The sequence below is a fragment of the Typopeltis vanoorti genome, chromosome 12, assembly GCF_054136105.1.
Source record: "Typopeltis vanoorti isolate ZY-2024b chromosome 12, IOZ_Tvanoo_1.0, whole genome shotgun sequence".
Taxonomy (NCBI): Eukaryota; Metazoa; Arthropoda; class Arachnida; order Uropygi; family Thelyphonidae; genus Typopeltis; species Typopeltis vanoorti.
In genome coordinates this window covers 50,417,755-50,443,143 of record NC_143560.1, presented here as the reverse complement: position 1 = coordinate 50,443,143, position 25,389 = coordinate 50,417,755, and the positions used below count along the sequence as shown (strand labels likewise).

General features: G+C 36.3%; 1 protein-coding gene across 4 annotated transcripts in view; it reads left to right on the top strand.

Annotated features, from left to right (window-relative positions):
• Positions 1-25,389, top strand: part of LOC150100781 (GRB10-interacting GYF protein 2-like) — a 525,021-nt gene that overhangs the window by 309,699 nt on the left and 189,933 nt on the right. For all 4 annotated transcript variants that reach the window (XM_090401532.1, XM_090401529.1, XM_090401530.1 and 1 more), the window contains exons 18-19: positions 11,928-12,049; positions 21,847-21,981. In XM_090401532.1, coding sequence (XP_090257658.1) covers positions 11,928-12,049; positions 21,847-21,981 — 257 coding nt within the window. The remainder of the gene's footprint in view (positions 1-11,927; positions 12,050-21,846; positions 21,982-25,389) is intronic.

The window sequence follows — 25,389 nt, the reverse complement described above, 5'->3', positions numbered from 1 at the left end:
GAATTGGATGCCTCATGAAACCTGAATTTCTCCACTTTGAAGGGCCCTCGAAAACCTTGTAATCTAGAGTTACTGTCAGCATCACAGGATATTTTCACAAAATGCAGCTTCATCTTCATAGCACTATCACTTGAATTCCTTCAGCGATTTGTCTTTGAAAGCACATCTTACTTGATTGTTGTTACTTGATACAAGAGGACTCTTCTCTTTAATGTTTTCAACACTTTTGAATCCTTGCAATTGGCTTCCATTTTGCAGCATTTTAACAAAAAGTATAGTTCGTGTTTTCCTTTGTAGAATGAGACTTTTTTTTTTGTGATATGTCAGTCATCTTATCGGTCTCCAGCTCATCTTTGCATGATAGTTGACTTTTTATAAATAATAGTATTAAAAAGTATTTTCAATATGTAAAATGTTCAAGTATATATAATTACACTAAGCAAATTCATGTTATGAATTGTTCAAATAAGCTTATGCCAGTAGTACTATATTAATATTGCATATCTCATTACAGTGAAAGAGAGTGTATGTAGAATAAGAAGGATATAAATTCATATTTTGTATGGCAGTGGGGGGAGGAAAATTGATTTTGTTAAATTAATATTTTTTGTTTAATCGTATCTCAGATTTTTGTAAGAGGAATAGGGATGATTTGCTACTATTATTAATGCTACTCCTTGGCATTACAGTCCATTTAGGACCTGGGCCTGTCTCAAGATAGCCTTCCATTCTTCACGATTCTGTACCTTGTTCCTCCAGTTCTTTACTCTCAGTTTTTTTAAATCATCCTCCACGTTGTCAAGCCATCTCCTTTGGTGTCACATCCTCTGGGTTTAGATCCACCCGGTCCAGACATGGAGAGATTTTTTACGACTCTGTCATACCTCATTTGCTGAACATGTCCTAGTCACCTCATTCTTCTCACCTTTATTTCAATAATAATATCCACTTCATTAAATTTCTCCATTATTTCTTTGTTATTCCTCACTCTCCAAAGTCCATTCTCGTTAATTGGGCCAAAGATCTTTCTAAATACCTTTCATTCCCATATTTGTAATCAGTTTTGATCTCTCTCTCTCTCTCTGGATCATTGTCTATGTTTCACAGCCGTACAAAAGTATTGGTTTGAGGATTACTTTATATAACTGGATTTTACTATTTATCGAAATCAAATTAGATTTTAATAATTTATTTATTTAGCATATGATGATACAATGGCCGTGAGGCCCTTTTTACAGGGAAGTACTGCATCATCTCAATTCCTCCTAATTTTATCCAGAGGAATTGAGATTATGACTCGGGACTGGTTTAGCTGACGAATGAGGCCTATGGCTGGGTCTTAAGTATTCCTGAACGTAATCCATGTGTGTTCATGGGACCAGTTTGCCTGTTCTGGGATATGAAAAACTTAAGTTTCTGTGTTTTTCGTACCCCACAATCCTGATATCATTCTTGACACTCCTTTGCACTCTCTCCACTGCATCAGAATCATAATGGAAACCAGTAAACCAGACCTGCACACAGTAGTCCAAGTGAAGTCTTCTGAGGGTCTTTTAAAGAGGCAAGATGACATCCTTATCTTTATTTGTCAAAGTTTGTTTCAGCATTGCAATTATCTTTTGAGTTGTATTTGCAATCTTTGCTACGTGACTACTGAACTTCAACTTCCTATCTGCTAACACTCCGAGATCCCTAACCTGATCAGTTCTAGCATAATTCCATCAATATAATATGACATTGGATATCTAATCACACTAAAGTGTATGACTTTGCATTTACTAACATTGAACTGAAAACCATTTTCCCATGCCCACAATTCCAGCCTATTCAAAAATCATTCTACAAGTACTGCATATCAGTTGCATTTCTGATTACTCTACCTACCTTTGCATCATCAGCAAATAGCTATATGTCACTTGTCAAATCTTTCCTAATATCATTAATGTACAGATTGAATAACAGTGGACCAATGATCCTTGTGATACACCACTGGTTATTTTTTTATTAATCTTTGTACTGGTTATGGGCAGTACTACCCTGTTCTAGTTATCATTGTAGAATGACTACAATGATAACTAGAACAGGCATAGGGTAAAACACTTGTAAAGGCTTAGGCCTATATTAGTTATCATTGTAGTCATTCTCTGGTGTGCCCTGCAGGGACCTCAAGGAAAGAACTTTTATATCCTTCTGCTTAAGCCCAAGCTGTTTTAAATACTTATAGCTATCTGCACTCTATACGCCATGTAAAGAGATGGTGGTGCTGGTAAACCTCAGAGTTGCCCCATGCTCCTCCCGTATCTTACTAACTAGATCTTGCTTATTCTTATAATAGTTTACCTTATTATTTTGGCTGTAGGCTAGTGGATGCCCTGTTCTCACCACCTGGGCATCAACTACCCAAACGTCACCATCTCTTTTAATCACTAAGTCTGGCTTATGCAAACCCATGGAGGTCCTATAACATGGTTCCACCACGATCTCCCAACCTTTGTTCTTAAAGCGGTTGTTCAGAATGGAGACGACAGTGTCATGCCTCCACACACGGACTCCATGGGTGCGGAAGCAACACTGGGCTATATGAGACTATGTCTCACTGTAGTGGCAGCCAGCCCTATAGTTTGAGTCGTCACTACCCCATCGAGCTGTGCGGGCTCGAGTGGGCAGGGCATTGATCCTCATCCTGATAAGGTCAATATACTCAAACCCAAGGAGGAGTCTGGTGCCATCCCTTACCCACTCATGCTGGGGAGTCACCAGATATGACTCTTTTATCTTTTAAAGGAGCACCATCTACAAAACAGTGCAGCAGGAATGCCCATCTCTTGTGTTTTGCGGGTGCTGACTCAATTAAAGTACTTTGATAATGGGACCAGTCTTTAGCCTACCTAAAGTCTTCCTGTATTAATGGGCTATAGAAAGCCTCTCTGCAGATAGGGGAAGAAGATAGTTCTAGCTTCGCGATTCTGGACACCTGCAGATGTGGGATCAGCCATCTAGTTATGGAACCCCAAGCCCCGTCGTCCTTCACCCTTACGTGGAAATATGCAGTAGGGGTGTCAGGCAGCAGTTGGAGCCATGATTTCACAGCTGAACAGATAGCCCTGTCCATTCAGGAGAGTATCGAGATATATGTCCTACCAAGCACCAACCTGTGGTAAAAGCGAAGTAGGAGATAGTGGGAAAGGAGAAACAGTCTTTGCTGGGGCTTGAGAGGAGCTTTCCTCAAAGAAGTGATCCCAGCTTCTAGGATAGAAGGGACAGAAGAGCTTGCTTCCCTTTGGGGTGAACATGATACCGAGGTATCTCCAATCTTCCAGGATGGTCAAAGAATGCAATGCCTTCCCATGCAGGGGAAACCCTATAGTCTTGACCTTATCTTGTCACGACCAGAGGGGAACAAGAGCTAAAGAGCAGGGTTTCTCTACATTAATAGAAAGGCCTCGAATAGAGAAAAAATCAACTGTCTGGTAAAGGTAGTTCCTGCAAGCCTACCTTAGTAAAGGCTATGAGAATAAGATTGTCCTCAAAAGCCATGGCATTAAAGGAAGAAACACCTAGAAAGTAGTCTATATGGCTAGGAAGAGAGTGAAGAAACTCATCTGTGATGCAGTTAAAGAACAGGGGAGATAGAAGATCACCCTGGCGAACACCTAGCACTGCAGAAATAGAAGTCTCATGGGACCATGTAGTGATAGTGATGGAGCTACTCAAGTATAGCTCCATAACATAAGAAAGAAAGGGTTCTAGACATCCAGCAATAGACAGCGCTCGAAGGAGAGCAGGAAGGGAAACGCTATCAAAGGCCTTTTGGAGGTCCAAAAGGCTTAATTGGCGTTGGGAATCAGAGAGAAGAGAAGAAATGAGATATATATAGATATATATATATATTCTCGGCATAGCCATCCAAAGGGACAAAAGCTCTCTGTCTGTAATTATGCTGCATATGTTGCTGAAGTCATTTAACTAAGATTTTATGATAGTCTAAGTATCACAGGGGAGATGGTAATAGGTCTAAAGTCTGATTCATTACTTGAAGTTTAGTTTTTCAGAATGAAGATAGTTCTTGAAGCATGTAGGTATGGTGGTATTGCTTTACTGGAAAGGAGAATGTCCAATAAGTCTTGAAAAATCTTCAATGCACCTTCTGAAGTCTAGCTGCAGGAAAGCCATCAGGTCTGGAAGCGGAGAAATTGGATGGAAGAGCTGCTTTGATCTCCTGGATGGAGACTGGCTGGTATATTTGAAGGACAGGAATTGGACCTCAATAATGTAGGTTGGTCATCATCAAGGAAGTGTGGAGGTGGAGCTTAAAAGACTGTACTCCAGAATTTAATAAAATTATCATGTAAGTTTACTAGAGGTGGAGGGTAAGTACTGTCAAGGATGGTCTTGGCACATTGCCCTCTATTCTTTTTATAGAGGGCCTGCATAGCTGCATAGGCCCTCTTCCACTGCTTCCTATTTGACAAAGTCATTGTAGAATGAGACTTAGGTTGATGAGGCATCAAGTGTTTGGAGAATTCAGCATGGAGGTAGTCATTTAACTGATCTGTGATATCCATTCCCAGAAGGTGAGTCTGGATGAGAGATTTAAGAATTTGATGGTTATATTCCAGAAGAGGAGGATCATCTATAGATGTCTGTCAGAGAATCAGAGCCTCTTCTTCAACAGCATGATGGTGGCTGGAAGATGGAGAGGCAGGTACGGGAGATATGGAGATATTACCTGTCCCTACCTGTGGCGAATGAGCTGCCAATTCTTGAACTAAAGCTTTGTAACTGGCTTTACATATATGACACTTGATGGCATCCAAAGCTCCTAATGGGAACACCCTAAAAAAAAAAAGCCTCATTGATGTTCTTTATCCTTGAACCGTCAACTCGATCTCACGAGCGGCGAGGATCTTTTCTTCTTCGTCAGTCCATCCAACGTGCTTTGATGCACTCAGTTCTTATTGCAGCTTTGGCTTCTGCTGGATGTTTTGATGCACTCCAAGGCCAACTGCAGTGGAGAATGCACGATCGCAGACCTGACACACAAAGTGTCTGAGATTTCGAACTGCCAGAACAAGCATGATGAGAAATATTTAAACGCGTAGATAGACTTATGTGTTCGTGAGACATGTTGTAATAGATTTAACAGTATTGATATGAACACAGATGGATAAAAAAATAACTATTTATTAACTTAAAAGCTAATATTTCACTGGTATTATATCCAGCATCTTCAGAGCACACAACACAAAGTTTGTTACAAATGCAAGACAACCACAATCTGGTGTAACAGTGGGGCTAGTATAAGTAATTGCAGTGGGCAACACAAGACTAAAGTCCTAATAGGGTGCCATCTAGGTTTAAAAAAAAAAAAAAAGTAGTTCAAAGTTTTGAAATAGTAGTCCAAATAATAGTCTTAGAAAGGTTGAAAAAATAAAAAAAGTGAAATAAAAGTAAAAAAAAAAAAATTTAAAAAAAAAATCAGCTAACGCCTTTTTTATTCCCGTATATACGGGGTAGGCGAGGCCATTTAGCCCTATCTAACTTTTGGAGACTGAGTGGGCAGTTCAATCTCCACTGGTACCCAATCAGAGACAGATGGCCCAAGGCTATCACTAATTAAGCGGTACGCAGTGAAGAGAGACGACTCAAATGTGCCGCCATCTCGTGGTCTCTAACCCTAACACAATATATTTAATGTCTGAAATAATGTGGGTTCTACGGTCGATTTTCTTGAGTTTACAGGACGAAAAACCCGAGTTTCCGGGAGGAAAAACCTGCTTGCCCGTGCCAGAGATCGACTAACTCGGGAACCGGTCGAAAAAAGGCTTAGAAAAATTTCCTCTAGTCGCCGACTAGACTCGAAACCAAGACTTCCTTCGTGCGGCCTAGCGCGGTGGTGTGCAAACGCCACATCCACTGCTGGAATAAAAGTAATAAATATTAATTTGGTCTTAGGATGACTGTCTCCCAAATCTTTGGTAGATTTATACAGCCATACTTGTTAATGTTTGGAGTATGTTTTAAGGCTTCTGTTGATTCCAGGAACAACCTCTCTGACTTGTAGAAGCTTCTATGCATTACTTTTGTTTTTTTCCAATTGTCCTGTGTGCTGGGGTATCCAAAGCATGGTCTGCCAGACCCGACTTGCCATAGCGAAGGTGCCTGATATATTTTTTGTGTTCACTGAGGCGGATGTCCACAGTTCTTGAAGAAATGGTTTGATGACAGTCCTTGCAGAGCTTTCTTTTAACTTTCTTCCTGAGGATGCTGCTGGGATGGGTGGGCAGGATTATCTCCAAACAAGAAACAGTCTTCCATGCTGTATTCTGTCAAAAGCTTAGCAAAATCCAAAAGTGTCAAGGTGTCTCCATTCCCCTTGTCTAGTTTAATGGTAACATTATTATAGAATGTGAGCAAGTTGTTAAAACACTATCTTCCCTTAGTAAACCCATGCTGTTCATTGCAAAGCAGAGATTCTCTGTCAATCCATTTCTGAATACGAGTCCTTAACCAACTTTTCAAAATCTTCACCACCACTCCTGAGGTACTGATTAGTCAATAGTTGGATACATCAGTCTTTGTTACTGCCCTTGTGCAATGGGATTACTACGTATCCTTTTCGCTCCTGCGGAATCATCTCTGTTCTGAGACTCAATTAAACATCCTGGTTAAAGGAATAGTCTGTTCAGCTGAACCCTATTTTATCGGCTGTGCTGATATCCCATCAGCCCCTATTGCTGAATTTTTATTCAGTTTGTGAGAGCTCTAATACCTCCAATTTAATCATCAAATAGACTATTGTATAATTCTACCACTGGATGAACTATGAGTTATATAATCCTGAAACTGTGTGTGTTTGTGTGTTTAATATGCCCAAGCTGAAATCTACTGTCAACTCTGCAAAGATATATTTCCCAAACTCTGGGTGGGTATATAAATAATTATTGCCTCTAAATATTTTTAAGGCGAAATGCAAGCTTAATAACTACAGTGATACTTGCTAAAATGAACTTTATAGTGACTGAAATATTAAAATCATCTCTAGTTAATTGTTACTAACAATGCTTGTGCACTGTATGCATTAAAATGAATTTTACTGATTAAGCAATATCCTGCAGTCAGATGGTAATGCTTTTATTTTCACTGTGACTAAAGTCATAGTATCCTGCACATCCTTCAAGAGTGCATATCAGGAAATTGATGATTATATTTGACATTTAAATTTGGATCACATCTAGATTTCATACTTAGTGTGTTCAAAGCTTGAAATAATAGTACTGTTTAGAACCTGAATTAAATGGGGGAGGCGGTGGGGTAGAATCCTCGTTATTCAAGTATTCATTATCTGAATACCCACAGCTTAAAGACTTTGACTACACAGGAAAAAAATCATCGTAACACAAAAATACCAGTCAAATGAACTAACCAACAGTGAAATCTGTTCTTTCTTTATTTTTTTGTTTTCCTTCAATCACTTTTAATACATATAGACTTCAAATATTATTAAAGTAATGTTTTTAGAAATGAAGTTATTTTCAATTAAAAAAAAGTCAGTGAATGAATTTTGAATATTATATGTTCTTTTCACTTCCAAGAAACATATGTTCATACCCTGAATGGCAATACAAATACTGAAAGCATATCTAAGATTATTGTAAAACTTTATGAAGTTAATTTATAGAAGGAATACAGAGACAATGGAAAGACAATTATCTGTTGATCAATAATGCATATCTGTCATAAGATTGGTCATCATCCGAGAAAAAGCTTTAAGTTTACAAAATGATATCTGAAAAAAGGAAGAGGAGAATGTAAATGAAAATGTCTAGAAACAACAGAAAGTAACACATCATTACTTTCTGTTGTTACTGAACCCAAATATGTGAACTGTTGTACTCGTTCAAAAGTTTCTTCATTTGCAGTGAAACTTTGGATGTTTCCAAATTTTTGTTTATCTCTGGGCAACAATCAAGTAATTTGTTTTAGTTTTGTTTATTTGTAGTCCCATTTTCTTGTCTCCTCTCTCATTTGTCTGTAACCTTCTCTGAGGCTTCTCTCATTGTCCTTCCAATACAGTCCACATCATCTGCAAAAGCTGTAGACTTCTATTCATAATAGTTCCACCTCTGTTTATGATTACATTTCGTATTATCCTTTCAAGGCATAGGTTGAAAAGCATTATTGATAATTGATCTCCTTGTCATAATCCTTTGGTAACTCATCTGTGTGAGTTCACCCTGTATTTGCACTCTACACATGGTATTTCTGAGCATCATTTTAACTAATCTTATGAATTTGGGGAATTTGGAATGCCTTCGTGACCTTGAATAGCTTATCTCTGTTAATTAATGTTATCATAGGCTTGTTTAAAGTCCACAAACAAACAGTGCAGATTAATATTAACTTGTAGCATTTCTCCATTATGGTTCGTACTGTAAAAATCTGGTCTATTGTGTATCTACCATATCTAAAACCACATTGATAGTCATCCAGCATTTCTTCTATGAAAAGCTGCAATCTAGCTGCCATTATCCCTGCAAATATTTTGTAAATCACTGCTAACAGTGATATTACTCTATAATTTTGGCACAGAGACTTGTCATTTTTCTTATGGATAGGGAAGATAATAGCAGTATCTCATTCAGCAGGCATAGACTCAGTTTCCCATACCTCTGACAAGCACTGATGGATTTTGATTAATAGTGATTGCCCACTATATTTTAATAGCTCGACTGGTATTCTGGTAATTCTTTAGGGCTAATTCCACCTCATGTAGCTCTGGTGCTTCTTCTGTCTCAGCTTTTCTTATACTTGTCAAGGGTTTGTTAAGTTCATCTTCTTCTGGAACATTAGTTTCCAAGCTTGTTTTGTTGTGAAGAAGACCTTCCAAATATTCTGCCCACCTTCTCAAAATGTCCTCCTTTCCACCAAGAAAGTTGCCCTCACGGTCTCTGCCAAAGGTTCTGGGTTGAAATCTGCCTTCAGTTTCCTTCATCTTATTATACATTTTTTTAATTTGTCCAGTATTCTTCAAAATCTCAATTTTGTTTAGCCTCATCTTTTTCCATTCATTTCTTTCTTCTGCACATCTTTTTAGCTTGTTTTCATTTTTCTCTATATTCATTCTCATTTGCTTCAGTTTTCCATTCAAGCATTTTTAGATGAGCTGTATTTCTGTCTTCAACACATTTTCTACATTCCAAATCATATCATTCATTTTGTTTATCAGAACTTCTAAATCCCAGAACTTCTTCATCCACTTTGGTAATTTTATTCTTGATCCTTTCCCATTTTTTATCTATAGTCATATCATTGACATATTCATCCTCTTTCTCTTCATTTATTTCTTCTCTCAATCTTTAAACATATTTTTGTCTGATTTTTCCATCTTTTAATTTTTTGACTTCATATCTTGGTGTTCTCCTTCCTCTACCCACCTTATTAATTTTTATTCTTTGTTTATATTTAATTCTTAACAAGTAATGATCTGTATCACAATTCGCTCCTCTAAAACTTCTTACATCAACGATATCTGTCACATGTCGTCTATCAATCATCACATAATATACCTGATTTTCTGTTATTCCATCTGCTGATCTCCAGGTAAATTTATGCACTTTTTATGTGGAAAACAAGTTATATATGGTCATATTTTTCCACTTGCAAAATCAATTAGTCTCATGATGCCATTTTCATTACTTTCTTCATGTGCACTGTCTCTTCCAGTTGTTGGTCGGAAGGTCTCTTCCTTTCCTATTTTAGCATTCATGTCTCCAAAAACATTTTAGCATCATGTTTTGGTGATTATATATCCTCTCCAGTGACTCATAGAAAGTCACCTTGTCTTCTTCACAAGAGTCCTCGATTAGTGAGTGTACATATAAGTGAAATATTGACCATCTTAAACTTTATTCTCAGTACACAGTCGTTCATTAACTGGTCTACAATCAAGAACCAGTGTTCCCATTTTTTTATCAACCAAGAATGCAGTACCAATGGCTTTTTGATCTCCTCCACTGTATAAAATAGTATGTGTTCTGGTATCAAATATGTCACTTCCTTTCCATCACAGCTCCTGTAATACTGTTATCCTCACTCTATATCTCAGTAGTTCCTCACACACTCTCCTCAATGCTTCTGGTCTGTTCAGGCTCAAGACATTCCAGCTTTCAAACTAATATTCATAATCCTATTTTTGTTGTCCAGGTTGTTCTGTGAAGTCCATCTCTTTAATTTTCCTTTTGACTTTTTTAACAAGTTGAGTTTTTACAGGGCAGGGTTGTTAGCCCTGCGCCCAACCTTTCAAGAAGAAGCCTGGTTATATCCCCAGGGACTGGGTACCCGTTTTAGTTGCCTTTTACGACATTCATGGACTACAAAGTGGAAGTAACGGAGAAGTCATATTTACCTTTCTTGAAGTATCTGACCTGAAGATACTTCAGGTGCAAACTTTGTTTGCTTACCCTTGGATAAAGGATTAAACTAAATATATAATTTATAGTCTAACCAAGTAAAAAAACTTCCAACATCTTTCTCTAATCCAGAGTAATTTAATAATAAGGTGTGACACCTTTTGGCAACTCGTATAGGTAAATATGATTTCTCCATTACTTCCACCTTGGTAACACCACTGGGTCTGGCTCCCACTGATGAGACTCAATAAAGGTCGAAACCGGTCTGAGTAGTGGCCCTTCCCTTAATGCACGGCATTATACATGTCTGCAAGGAGATGTGCTTTACATTATGGGAGATGCTAAGGCAAGTGATGAGGCTTATGCCACCTTTAACACGAGTTGCCCTAGTCCTGAAGATACTTCAGGTACAAACTTTGTTTGCCTACACTTGGATAAAGGATTAAACTAAATATATACCGTATTTGCCGGCATATAAGACGCACTTTTTTCCATTGGAAATAGGTCTGAAAAACAGGGTGTGTCTTATACGCCGATACTCAGATACTCACAGAATAGATATTAAAAATCAACTCAAGGGATTGAAAACTCAGTTAGCTGTAATTCCAGGAGGTCTAACTAGTCGGCTTCAACCTTTAGATGTCTGTATTAATTAATTTAAGGGATTTATGAAGGATAAGTGGAACAGCTGGATGCAGTCTTCAGATTTTGAGGTTATGCCAGCAGGAAGAAGGAAGAGGCCTAGCATTTCGCAAGTGGATCAGAACTTCATGGGATGCTATGAAAACTGAGACTGTGGTTAAATCATTTAAGAAGTGTTGCATTAGTAATGCACTGAATGATACAGAGGACAGTTTGTTGTATGAGGACTCAGATTTTGATTTAGAAGAGGTTTCAAGTGTCTCTTCATTTAGCTCTGGAGATGAATTTCTGGGTTTTGACGAAGAAGATTAAAAGGTGGGTACTCTTTCCTAGTTAGATTAGGTATTTGTTGAAAGTAGACCTACTTATTACTTTATATTTGAAATACTGTAAATTCATTAGAATATTGAGTAATCAAGTTTTTTTTCTTAAAAAATGTGTACAAAAAAGGGGGTGCGTCTTATACATCGGCAAATATGGTAATTTATAGTCTAACCAAGTGAAAAAACTCCCAATATTTTGAATGAATTTAAACCAACCGAGGATGAAAATTCATTATCCACTTGTGTCTGATAAATTGTCAGTGGCAAGTGGATTTCTGGAGCCTGAACATACATGAGGTGAGGAAATCTTATTAAGTAAATCGAGCAATGATCAGTTGCAAGTCAAACATTATTAGCTATGACAGAGTTGAAGAAATTTGCACTAGTCTTAAACAGAACCTTGTCATTAAGGTTTAGCATGGACACATCATTTCCTGTCATTGAGAGTGTAATGAAAAGGATAAAAAATGTTTTGCAACAATAAATTCATGTGTAATTCTAAAATTGTTACTGATAGACAAAATTGTTTTCTTATTTATTTTTTTTTAAGGAACATGGCCTGTTGATATAACCAATTCACCAAGTCCAGGAGGGAGCAGCATTTGGGATATTGAAGCAGCCAATAATGTAAATATAGAAGAAGAAACCAAAGAGAATAAGACAGTGTTAAAGGTAGGTGTAACTGTTATTTAAGTATCATATGATCAAAGAAAAAATAAACTTGCATTTGTGTGTATTGTGTCGAATATATAACAAATGTTCACTGGTCATCCACAGATGCCGTATGGTCACTCCAATGCTCAGTGATGTGCCACACCAGGCCTTGCCATGTAGTCCTCTTGTATGCTTTTCTGGAGGCTTCGATTCTCAGAAGATCAGTCACTCTACACACACTATCCATCCATCTCATTGATGGTCTACCCCTTCCTCTTTTTCCAGATACTTTACCTTCTATTACTGTTCTGAGAAGTCCATCCTTTCAATGTGTCCAAAATATTTTAAATTTCTTCTATCAATATCCTTAAGGAGCCTTAAAGTTCTACTGATCTTTTTAACACCCATTCATTTGTATGCCTTTCAGTATACGATATCCTCACATCCTTCTGTAACATCACATCTCAAAAGCAGCTATCTTTTTCTTATCTGACTTATCTAGGTTCCAAATCACATGCATAAGTTGCTGTTGGAAAAACAACTGCATCCAAAATTCTCATCTTTGTTCCCATGGAGACAGATCCAGCCTTCCAGATTTTAGACAAGTTTTAGATTTTAGACATTGATGGTCTACCCCTTCCTCTTTTTCCAGAAACTTTACCTTCTATTACTATTCTGAGAAGTCCTCCTTCCATTAGGAGGACTTCTCTGACTGTTGTTTTAGCCATTCCTAATCTTCTTCTTCTGAACAGCAATTCTTTACATTAATAATGGATCTTAGGTACGCAAACTTGCTGAATTCCTTAATTCATTCAAAAGCAGCTAACCTTTTCTTATCTGACTTCTTTAGGTTCCAAGTCTCACATCCATAAGTCGCTGTTGGAAAAACAGCTGCATCCAAAATCCTCGACTTTGTTTCCATGGAGATAGATTTGGATGTAGAGATAGATTTGGAGTTAGATTATAGAAATATATTTGGATGTCACTTATTAATTTCCCAAAAAGTATGAGCAGCAAATATTTAAATGTCCTGACAATTTTGGAAAATAACCGAAGAGAATGGATTCTTTTGTAAGAGAAAATTGGAAAAATTTATTACTTTTTGACAGTGAAGGAGGATAACCAAGGTGAAGACTTGTGATGTCACTGAGGCTATTTGCAAACAGATAGAGCAAGCTGAAGATTTGATTGTATTAGAGCAAATTGAAGGAGAGAGGTATAGTATGAGAGAAGATTATGAAGAGTTCTTGAATGACATGAAAAAGAAGAGCAAAGAATGAAGTTGAGCTTCTTGCCAAGTAGTGTAAGTGAACTCAGATGGAATGCTGTGATTGCTAATGTTTCAATGCACAGACTACAGGAAAAATGGTGTGTGGTATGTTGATGTACAAAATGTTTTTAATTGTAGAAAGGTTTGTATTTATAGAATAGATTGCACTTAAATGGATTTGGCATCAGTTTCTAGGAGAAATTGTTGTTTAGTGAAATATGGTATATATAGGTAACGAAACATTGTATGACAGGGTAAACTCATGAGAGCTGGATGTGGAACTGACCTGTAAATTAGGATTGTTATGACAGAAAGACAGGTAGAAAATGATGACATGGAAAGATTACCCCCCCCCCCCCCTTACCCACAATCAAAAATGTATAGGGCTAATTTTGTCAGACAAGAAGAGCACTAACTGCAAAGTGGATAAGGAATTCATTTGATGAATCAACTCAGGCTATTTATTTGAACCAGCCAGGTTTTAAGAGTTACTTGAATGTGTATCAGCTTGGTGAATTTTTAGCTTTGGCAAAGAATTTGCAATCAAAAATTATTGGGTAAAAGTGAGCTTGACAAATTAAATTCAACCAGAATAAAGATTCTAAAAATGGTGTTGATAGTATGAGTAATACAGACAGTGGATTTTGATACTTGTATGAGGCTAGATAGAGATTTAAAAAAAACAAAAAAAAAACAGCTAATTGAATGTTGCCAAAGACATCTGAAGAAAACAAAACTGAGCTTAGTATTAGCAGTTTATTGGCATAAAAAACTACATGCAATGGAGAAGAATCAACATTGCTTGATAAGTGTTCAATGGATGCTTGAAGGCAACTTTATCTTGCTGCATCCCGAGAGTTAGGAGCATAAGAGGACTGTGCAGAGCCATTCTTTATAATGTGCTGTTGGGTGCTAACAAGAAAGCCAAATGCAAACACAAAACTATTTCTCATATTTTTTTTTTTTTTTTTTTTAATTTTCTATTTTCTTATTTTTTCTCTTCTGATTCAAACTATGCAATACTGATACAATATGTGGCTCCAAATATTGTATCAGTATTTCAATTTCATAAGATTTCTTTCATAGTCAAAACACATCAAAAACTGAAGCAGTTCCTATGAGAAGTGTTCAGCAGTCTTAATACTCACAGTGTGTTAAACTTTGTTGTATTTACTGTAATTTCTTATTTGTCGAGGAAACAATGTGTCTTCTCGATTAAGTGACAAATATATTATGGTAATCATTAATATAAAATTTAATAATTAGATAAGATTAAGCAGATATTCTCCTTAAGTTTGTTATAACCTGTTTCTTAGAATGCTTATGTGGTTTTTTAGGACAAAGCATGAAAGTATGAGCTCAAATGACTCGGAAATGCTATTGAGCAGTTTAGCAGAAAAGAAAGAAGTGATGAGGAAAGAGATGGCAGAATACAAAGAGTGAGAGAAAGAAAGGTTACATTATTGTATGGTGATTAATGATTTGTTGATAAGAGGAAATGAGTGTAATGAAGTAATGCTTCCCAGTTGCAGAGATTAAGGATGTTAATAATGTTGTTTGATTGCATGAAAAAAAAGGGAAAGCAAGTTATTTTGGCAAGTGTGAATGATTTGAAACATGAAGAAGATAGTCTGACAGAAAGATTAATGAAAGAAGCAAAAAAAAAAAAAAAAGAGTGGCAGAGTGAAGATTATTAGTCTGCTGGATTCATACTATGGAGCAAATTGAAAAGGACAATTTCATCCATCATATTCACTTCATATAATGCGAATTTGATGGATTTAATCTGATGGAACAAAGGAACTTAAATAGATTTGGAGTTAGGTGTCTGGAGAAGAAAGTGTTGTTCCATGAGAGTTTGGAGGTGGGAAATCAAAACTAGTTGGGGGGGGGGGGGAGTAAGCATATATGTGGGCATTCTTGATGAAGTGAGTGTAAGAAGGACAGTATGAAGTGCATCGTGATATGCAGGGATAGTGGCCTGCTACCAACCAGATTACATCATCCTTGCTTTGTCTGTCAAAGCAGTCTATCTCAACTGTCATGTTAGGTTTTCCATCCATCATCCTAAATCTGAAAGGATGAAAAGAGATATAAAATTTTCAGCCCAAACAGAATACCTTGTATCACTATGCAAAGAGAAAGGTGGCAAGTAAAAAAAAAATATCAAAAGCAACACAAACCTGAATGTTTAATCATAAGTGCTTTATTATCAAGCACATTGCCCAAGCTATATTGATCTTACTCTTGTAAGAATGCCTGTGAAAAAAAACTTGGCAAGACCAATATAAAGAAAACCACACAACACATTTGATTTGTTGGATACTTTTATATCCACTGAATCTCAAGGAAACATAAGAACTGACTGTGATGTATCAGATGTATTGAACCTTTTTCTGCAGGAGGAGAGCACCCCTAGTTCTCTATGCTTTAGAAAATTAGATGATGAACAGAAGCCAGAGAAAAGTAAGCCACGAACAGTTTGGAAATTGGATGTCACAAAAGCAAAAGGAATAAATTCTTACAGTGCACTGTTTTGAATTCTGCTGAAATATTGATGGTATAGAGGTCTCCTTCTGCATAAACATATTTAAAATCCAGTAAACAGCCTTAAGGCATTTCACTACTATTCATAAAGACAGAACAGGAGATGAACCTCCTCATTGAAGATAATAAATTTAATTTAATCCTTTATCCAAGTGTAAGCAAACAAAGTTTGCACCTGAAGTATCTTCAGGACTGAGGCAACTCGTGGTAAAGGTGGACCAAGCTCTCATACCTCGTCTTAGTATCTCTCATAATTAGGCTGACCATATGTACCATTTTGAACGGGACAGTACCATTTTTTGTATATTTCCTGGCCGTTCCATCATTTTAATAAAAATGTCAGTTTTGTCCCTTTTTTTGGTAAAAACTATAAATATACTTTCATATTGGTCAATCATAAATTATTATTCATAACCTATAATCATATGTCAATATCATGGATACCAGTAATTTGGATAACCATGGAGTCACATTGTTCGATACTAAATATCAATATCTGCAGTGATCTATTCAGAGAAAATAAAAAAAAGTACATGTTGGCAACACTTGCACGTCTCAGATGCGGCTTCTGTTCTGCTGTAGCGTTAGTTTTTGTTTTGCCTGTATGCTAACTGGTGGCTTTGTTATTCAATCTGGTAGTTTAAATTTCATATTTTTTTAAGTCTTATTTTTTAAAGCTTTACGTCTATCCTTTCAGTGCCAAAAGGCGAAACTGCAATTTTAATGACGATCTCCAGAAAGAATTCAAATACTTTAAACTGAACAGGCAGTTTAGTGATGGAACAAAAGTGGTATGCAAACACTGTAATATCCATTTTTCCATTGCTCATGGAGGCAAAAGCGACATATCAACCAACATCTACGTAACCAGAAACATAAAGACGCTGAAAAGACTCTGGCTTCAGTTAAAAACATCAGCTCATTTATGGTGAAACGTGATGGTGATAGTGAAAGCAAAGCTCCTGTTGCTTATCATACTGTGCCTCACGGCCAGAGTTTTTGCACAAATGTCTGCTTGTCAACACTGATAAATAAAATTTATAAACCAAAATTTTCTTCAGCACCTACCAAATCAGAATATTTCAGTTACAGAAGTAGCCATGAACATTGAAAATCGAGGTAAACAATTTAGAATCCAGAAAAAGTGAAGTGTTTGTAACTACTGATGTCAAAAAAACAACTGAAAATGTTAGTAGATTCAGGAGAAATTAATGAGGCTAAGTTTTTTGAGGTAGTTGAAAATTTCTATAAAACCAGCTAGAATAGCATATGTCAACAAGTGGAAGTGCCGTTTAGGAAACAAGTTCAAGTGGGTGCTACTAAGACACCTGAATGGAAAGAAATACAGGACAGCCTGAACGAGGAACTCATCACACGCACAGAAGAAACTCATGTATATGATCATTTGATCCTCATAATAATATCTATATCTATAATTGTAAAGCAGTTGAACATGGAATAAAGAAACACATTTCCTGTATCTTATAGATGGGTACAGATTTTTTCGGAAATGCACGAAAAACGCCTAGGCTTTCAAGACTTTTGTAATATTGTAGAGTTTATTCTTTGTCTTCCACAAAGTACAGCACCTGTTGAGTGAATATTTTCTGTTATGAACAGTGTATGGTCAAAGGAGAAATCTCGATTATGGGTAGAGACAATGAGGGCTATGTTAAGTTGCAAGACAAAATTGTGTCATGGAGTGTGAGAAGTTTTATGATCAGGTATTGAAAGACCGAAATTTGCTGTGTAAGATCACTTCATTGGAGAAATATTCATTTCATGATCGTGGCAAAATACAGTCCCCCCACCTCTACGTCTACCTAAATTTTTTGTATGGGTTCTGTCATCACCGAAGAATAATGGTAAGTTCAATATGCTTACGTAATAAAACTTTTTTATCGTCTTACTTTTTCATGAATACAGAATATTACATAACCCCGTCCCATTTTTGCCATCTGATGTCCTGTTTTCGTTTCAAGGAAATATGGGCAGCCTACCCATACTGCAAGGCACATCTCCTTGCAGACATGTATAATGCTATGCATTAAGGGAAGGGCCACTACCCAGACTGGTTTCGACCTTTATTGAATGTCAAGTACAGGTTAAATTCCAAAAACTCAGCGTTGTTCCCCTCAGTAACAGGCTCACCCTGCCAATGAGAAGAACTCTCAGAACCAGTTGGATTTACACTGTTGCAGGCTCACCCCACCACTGAGCAGAGCCGCTCATATCTCATCCAAGGGGTAACAGCAACAGCCATACCTCAGTTAACTTCACAGGCTACAGCATTGCCATTCATTACCCACCACCGCCACCCAGGACCTGGGTGACAGCAACAGCCAAGCCTCAGTTAAAACTTCATGGACTACAGCATTGCCATTCATCACCCAAGCTTCCAACCGGTTTCAACCTTTGTTGAATTCTTGTCACTGGGAGCCTGACCCAGAGGTGGTGATACTAAGGCAGAAGCAATGGAGAAGTCATATATATCTATACAAGTTGCCAAAAGATATTAAATTATCAGAGTAATTTAATAATAAGTTACCACCTTATTATTAAATTACTCTGGATTTAGAGAAAGATGTTGGAAGTTTTATCCCACTTGGTTAGACTATAATAAATTTAATTTAATCCTTTATCCAAGTGTAAGCAAACAGAGTTTACGAGTTCAGGACTGAAGCAACTCGTGGTAAAGGTAGACGAAGCTCTCATCACTCCTTGTCTTAGTATCTCCCATAATGCAAAGCACATCTCCCTGCAGACATGTTTCAAACATGTCTGCAGGGAGATGTGCTTTGCATTATGGGAGATACTTCTGCCCTTAATGCATAGCATTATACATGTCTGCAAGCATGTATAATGCTTGCAGACATGTATAATGTCTTAGGATACTAAGACAAGGAGTGATGAGACCTTGGTCCACCTTTACCATGAGTTGCCTCAGTCCTGAAGATACTTCAGGCGCAAACTTTGTTTGCTGACACCTGGATACAGGATTAAACTAAATTTATTATAGTCTAACCAAGTGGGAAAAAACTTCCAAAATCCTCATTGAAGAGTTTTTATTCTTTTGTGCAAGCATACCCCCCCCCCCCCCCCACCCTTTTCAGTGTTCAGATCAGCGTTGCTCTGGAAGTTGCGGTCATCTGCCTTTCAGTGGGATTTACCATGAGATTCTGAGATAACTTAGACGCATTGATAATTTTATATTACCATTGCATCCACTCATACTTCTTATGGGGAACTTCAGTGGATGCAATGTTCTTTAGGGGAGTGACGACACAAATGAGCAGACTAGTTGAGTATATTGCTCTTCTTCGTGCCTTCATCTTAGTCTGTTATCATACCATTATTCCACTCTTTGTAGGATGTCAAAGCAAACATATATGGAAGTGATCACTTTCCTGTGACTCCTAGTATATCTTCATGACAATCCTGTTCTCTTTTACAGTTGTCCAAGTGGGAAAATGTTCTTAAATCTTGCAAATTTTAACCCTGACATGAGTATATTTCACTTGCAAAACATTACTTTGCATCCTTAGGAAAAAATTAAAACAAGTATGTAATGTCTTGGTATCTTTAAAGTACAACTGACATTGGCTGTAGTAGGTTGTTATAGTTGGTAGGTTTGCTTTAATCAGTTGTCCTTAGAACAGCAGTGGTGTTATGTATTTCAGTAACTATTTGTAGTGATTTCACTATAATGATATTTGCTCAGTGAAAGTTGATTGTATTTCATTCTCCTGACAAAAACTACTCCTCTTTTCCACTTCAGTAAAAAACAAAACTTGTCTTAAAATTGGCTTCAAATTACATCACATCATTTCATGTGATAAGAGCAGTAGTAATATAATTTTTAAGTAGAAAATAATGTATTATCTGATAATGAAATTGAGAAAAGTTCAGTTTATATTTTAGTGAAAACAGAACTTAAGAGAAAGCTTTTAATAAAATACTATTAATGTCACTATAATATGTAATATTAAACATGAGTGATGTACAGCAATCCCTCGATTAATGTGCATAATGCGTTCTTTAAAACAGATGCATTAATCGAAAATGCACTAATCGAATATAATAACCTATGGGAAAATGTATAATTCATTCCTCAGATTTCTTTTTTGACCTTTATTTTTTTTTATAACAGAATTAGGGTATGTCTCAGGGCCTAGTTAAAGGAAAACCATGAAGCTGAAAGACAATAAAACATATTCAGAATATAAATTTATTATTCTGCTTCGTAACAAAGATTCGAGCTAACGTAGTTTGGCGAGCATTCTGTTTCTTTTTTTTTTTTTATACAACTGCTGATGGTATGGCCCCATTGCCTCTTCTGCACATTTTTCTGTTCTCTCTTCACCAGGGTCAGTCTCTAAGCATTGCTGTTTAAAAACTTTGATCGTACGAAAACTATTTTCAAATTGTTTCTTTGAAACCTCTTTGGGCTTGTCAGTGATTAAATTTTCTTCATATTCTTTAGGATCTTCCTGCTGTGCATCTGAATTTAGCAGGTCAGAATCACTCAACTTCTCAGATTGAGATTTAATTAACTTAGATTCATTTGAAAAGCCTCTAAAATCATTTGCACAATGTGCAAGAATGTGCTTCCAAACAGCTAGCATATTGCTAGCAGTAATTTCATTTGACTTTGCAACTTTATAACCAGGTTGAGATTTCTCTGATTTGGCTAGAAAAGTCTTGGAAGGCATTTGCTTCCAAAAAAAGGCCAGTTTCATGGACATTAAATATTTGTTGATCACAACAATCCCCTTCTTACACAATTTTCTTCAAAATCTCTGGATATCGCCTTATCTGCAAATGCAGCTTCGCCTGTGATTAGAACAGTATGTAGGCTATTTCTCTTTTTGAAACGCTCAAATCACCTAGCACTAACATGGAATTCTTCTTCATTTCCATCATCGATAGCCTTTTCTTTCCAGGTTGTAAAGAGACTTAATGCTTTTGATTTAATAAGACCAGTGTTTAGCAGGATCCATTTTGGGTTACAATCTTCGATCCATGTAAAAAGAAGTCTCTCTAATTCAGTCATTATAATACTTTGATTTCGAGTGCATGCATGATGAACTCTTGAAACAGCCTTACCTTTCTCTTTGTATTCAGCAGTTGATTCACCCATTTTTGGGTTCTTGTCTTATCTTTGCTCTGGACTCGCCTTGTTCATTTTTCTTTATTATTTCAAGTTTTTCTTCCAATCAGATTACGTTTCGAATCATTTTCACACTTCTATTTTTTGCTGACTAATTCTTTTACTCATGATTAAAGGTTAGGAAAATAATTTAAAATAAAAAAAAGTAAGGAAAACAATTACATGAGATACGATCAGCAAAATACTATGTAAAGCAGACGACATAAATTTTGGCGGTAAATTTGGAACATAGTGTACATGGAAATAGTTCAGTATGCCATTAAAAAAATAACTTTGTAAAATGTTTCAAATCGGTAACTAAATTATTTCATCCTGGTGAGTGATTTTTTAAAATAGTTAGCCATAAAAATGTATAGATCGAAAATTTTTTAAATCTGTAACATTTATTTTTAAGATGTATATAGGTGCACTAATCGAATTTTAGAGACATACCGATCGAATTTGGGTATCGAAAAAAATGACACACTAATCGGGGGCGCATTAATCGAGGGATTACTGCTGTTTGTGAACTAAATTACTTTTAAAGTAGAATGAGGTTCCACTGACTAGAAATAGGATAAAAGGTGTAATGAATAAACTCATTATGATGATCGTGTAACTTTTCATATTGTTTAGTTCGAGAATGGCTGTATGAAGTTACTACTGCTGTGCATAGGTTATAAATGATAATTATATTATTGTAATTAAAAGAAATCTGTCTTAGCAGTGGCAGGAAAATAATTGTCCGTAATGCATCATATAGCAGTAAAATTAACTTTTGCAAGTAGCTTAAATTTTTCTGGTAGGTTTAATGACTGGTATGTATTTTGTTTATGATACTATCTAAAGAAGGAGGAGTGTCAGAAAGATGAAGAAAGAAAAAAAATGGAAGAGTTAGAGAAGCAGAAGGCTGAAGAAGAAATAAAAAGGAAATTGCAAGAAGAGGAAGAAGAAAGGAAGAGACAGGAGGAGCAGAGGATACAGGTATTATTTAATGCTGGCTTTCTGCTGTTTTATAAATGCAAATACATTTATTTCATTTAAGTTTTTTTAAGATAATTCATGACTGTGTATATTTAAGAAAGTGTAATAGAAAAATCAATGCAATTAGCTACTCAGTTGCCACTTCTACTTTTACAGTTTTTTAACTGCAGTTAATAGTATGCCTGATTGTGTGAGTGGTTAGCGTGTCCGTTCTCCAGATAACAGGCTGCAGGTTCAAATCTTGCTGTGGGCATGGATGTTTGTGATTGTCTTTAGGTTGGAAATTAACTTCATTGTCTGGTGTGAAACGATCATCCCATTTATTGGAGACCTGGTGTGACTTTACAAAAAGTTCTATGTTTTGTCTCTAGACCAGGGTTTCCGTACTATGTGAAAAATAAATAAAAATACAAAAAAAATTATAAAATCAGTGATCAAATAGAATACAGAAATATTCATATAACAAAAACTCATGGATAACAGTCTAAGATATGAAAGTGATCCAAGGTGCTCTGTTTTATGCAAAATGGTAAATGTCAGAAGGTTCATGAGCCTCATCTTGAAAAATAAGTTTTCTTATGTATCACCATAACTGTTTTAGTGGTCTTCCTTGTTGTCCATTAGTTCGTCTTTAAGGAGCAAGAGCACTGAACATAGGTGAGGGTGGGATTGTCTTACTTGGTGTCCCAACCACCTCAACTGATTTTTTGAATTGTTTCTATTAGGAGTCTTTGCTGGCTTTCTTCAGGAATGTGACAGTATTAGAAATGTGATTTTGTTGTGTGTATCCTAATGTTTGAAGGAAAGCTATTGATGATATTAACTGCTTGTAGAGTAGCTGATACAGAAAAATAAAATCGATAAAAATGATCTGGGGTGGGGGTAATCTTTAGCCTAGCCAAGGTACAAATGTACTAAGGTTTACAAGTAAACCTTTCATGGGTACATAATACATTTAAGCTTAATTTAAAAAACTTTTTTTTTATGTTATAAAAAAAGTTAATGATTTGGTTTTCACTTTAGTAGTACCTCCAAGTTTTTTTTTTAGTTGATGCTGGACAACTAGGCTTAAAAAAAACGTGTTTACATTTTTAATCCTTTGGTCCATAACACTACAAGAATGAAATATGTTGTGTTAAGCTACTGAGGTTTATTCACCAGATTGCAAACTAGCATTCTCGGTACACAAAAATATGACAAAGAACAGAAGACACTATAATCAATTAACTGTATAGAGAGTTCAAGATTGCAATGGACAAGAGAACTGATGTGCTCATTGTTCTTGTTGGAGTCTTAATGGAGTAAAACTCCAACATGAACAATGAGGACATCAGTCCTCTTGTCCATTACCAGGATTAAAATTAATATTTAATTATAATATTTTATCTTAGTCAAGACATCTTCAGGAAATATAAAATTCTAACACACACACACACACACACACACACACACACACACACACACACACACACACACACACAAAAGACAACACAGAGCTAAGTGAAACACTTTAGTAGGCAAAAGACTGAAGTCCAACTAGGTAGGGTGCCCTCTGGATGGATGCCTGCCAGAAGCCTCAGCTGTGATATTGGAACTCTGAAAATTACAGATTCCTGTATTTTTTGAAGTTTAATGCATCCATATATAATCAGATTATTTTTTGAGAGCAGCTGTAGACTAAAGAGTCATTTCTAAACTTGCTGTCATAGAGCATAGTGATTAACCCCCCCCCCCCTTCATTTTGATTCTGCATGTGTAGTATATAAAGCATGATCTGATTGACTGTAGTCATGATTACATGACTACATTAGATGTATTTTTTTTAAGTTGTTCCATTAAGTTGGTCATAGCTGATCTTTAAGTTTGTCCATAGTATGCCAATTTGCAAAACAGGGTATCTGATATGCAACAGGAACGAGAGAGAGAGAAAGGATTTAGTCCTTAGGAGAGTGGATAAGATAATCGTTGGTGAGGCATGAAGGCAGTGCAGAGGTGATTTTTTTTCAGTTGTGCCCTGGACATAGAGAATGGTGATGGCATTACTAAACTCTTAATGCAGAGAAGGCCACAGATTGGGGAAAAGAAGTAACTGCTATTTTGTTGAATCTGTAGACCATAGCCATTAAATAGGAAGGTGCAACTTCTACAAGAGAGGCCTTGTTTCTGCAAGTTGGTCTGCTGTGATCACTAGATCACCCATAGGAGATGTAAAAATTACATCTAACATCTGTAAACATGACTGTGATCTCCTAGCAGACCCTGCTTCAGATACTACACACACAATCAAATGGGGATGGAAAAAACCATCATGCTCCATTGCATCAGGTGAAGAAATGAGAGTTTTTAGAATCTGCAGCTGCCCTCAAAAACCAACCTAATCTAAATAAATATGATGCATTACAACTGAACCCTCTGGGCAAGTGCCCACAGAGTGTGCCCTACATAATTCTAGACTTTTGTCAATAAAAGTTTCACTCAGTTTTTTTTTTTGTGTGTGTGTGTGTGATTACTTCACATTGTACTCCTGGAAGATGTCTCTGTGACTGAGATGAAATATTGGATGAATTAAACATTAGCTTTAATCATTTTCCATTGGTATTTTAGTCAATTAAGTCTCCAACATGAGTTCAACCCGGGACTTAAGCCTAACATGCAAGTTTGTCTTAAGTTTTTTTTGTCTTAACATGCGAGTTCCTGTCATTGCACCCTGTGCAATGACAGGAACTCACATGTTAGGCTTAAGTCCACATTGCACACTAAATTAAAAGTATATTGTAAACTAAATTAACAGAAATTATACAGTATTATAATTAAAATATATATACAGTCGTACCTCGATTAAACAAAGAGGATGCGTTCCATAAAATTACTTTGTTAAGCAAAGCTTCGTTCTGAGAGGTAAAAATACTAGGGCCATAATAGGGATATGTTTGTACATAAAGAAAATGCAAGACTTTCTTCTTTTGAAAAAAGAAAAGCTTTATTAAATAAAAAGTCAATATTACATACCTGACAAAAATAAAATCATAACATTTTAAAATACGAATCTAAAGTTGATTGTTTATGTTTTTTCTCTTTCATTTAACAATTGCATATACGGATTTATTGCATTTAACACTGATCACTTAATCATAACACTTCTTCCTAAATCAGGATCATTTTCACTGAAAAAATTTAAAACGTTTTCAATGTCATTCAAGCATCTTTTTAAATCTTTGGTTGCTATAGTACACCCTCAGATTCGAGATGCTTTGACACTTCTGCGCATGTCAACAGGAGGAGAATCCATTCCGATAATAGGGTAATCACTCCGTATTGTTGGATGAGTTGTTTATTATTACACGTCGGAAAATTAACTTCTCTTTTATGATCATTGTAGTTAACTATGTTGCAAAAATAACTGTATTT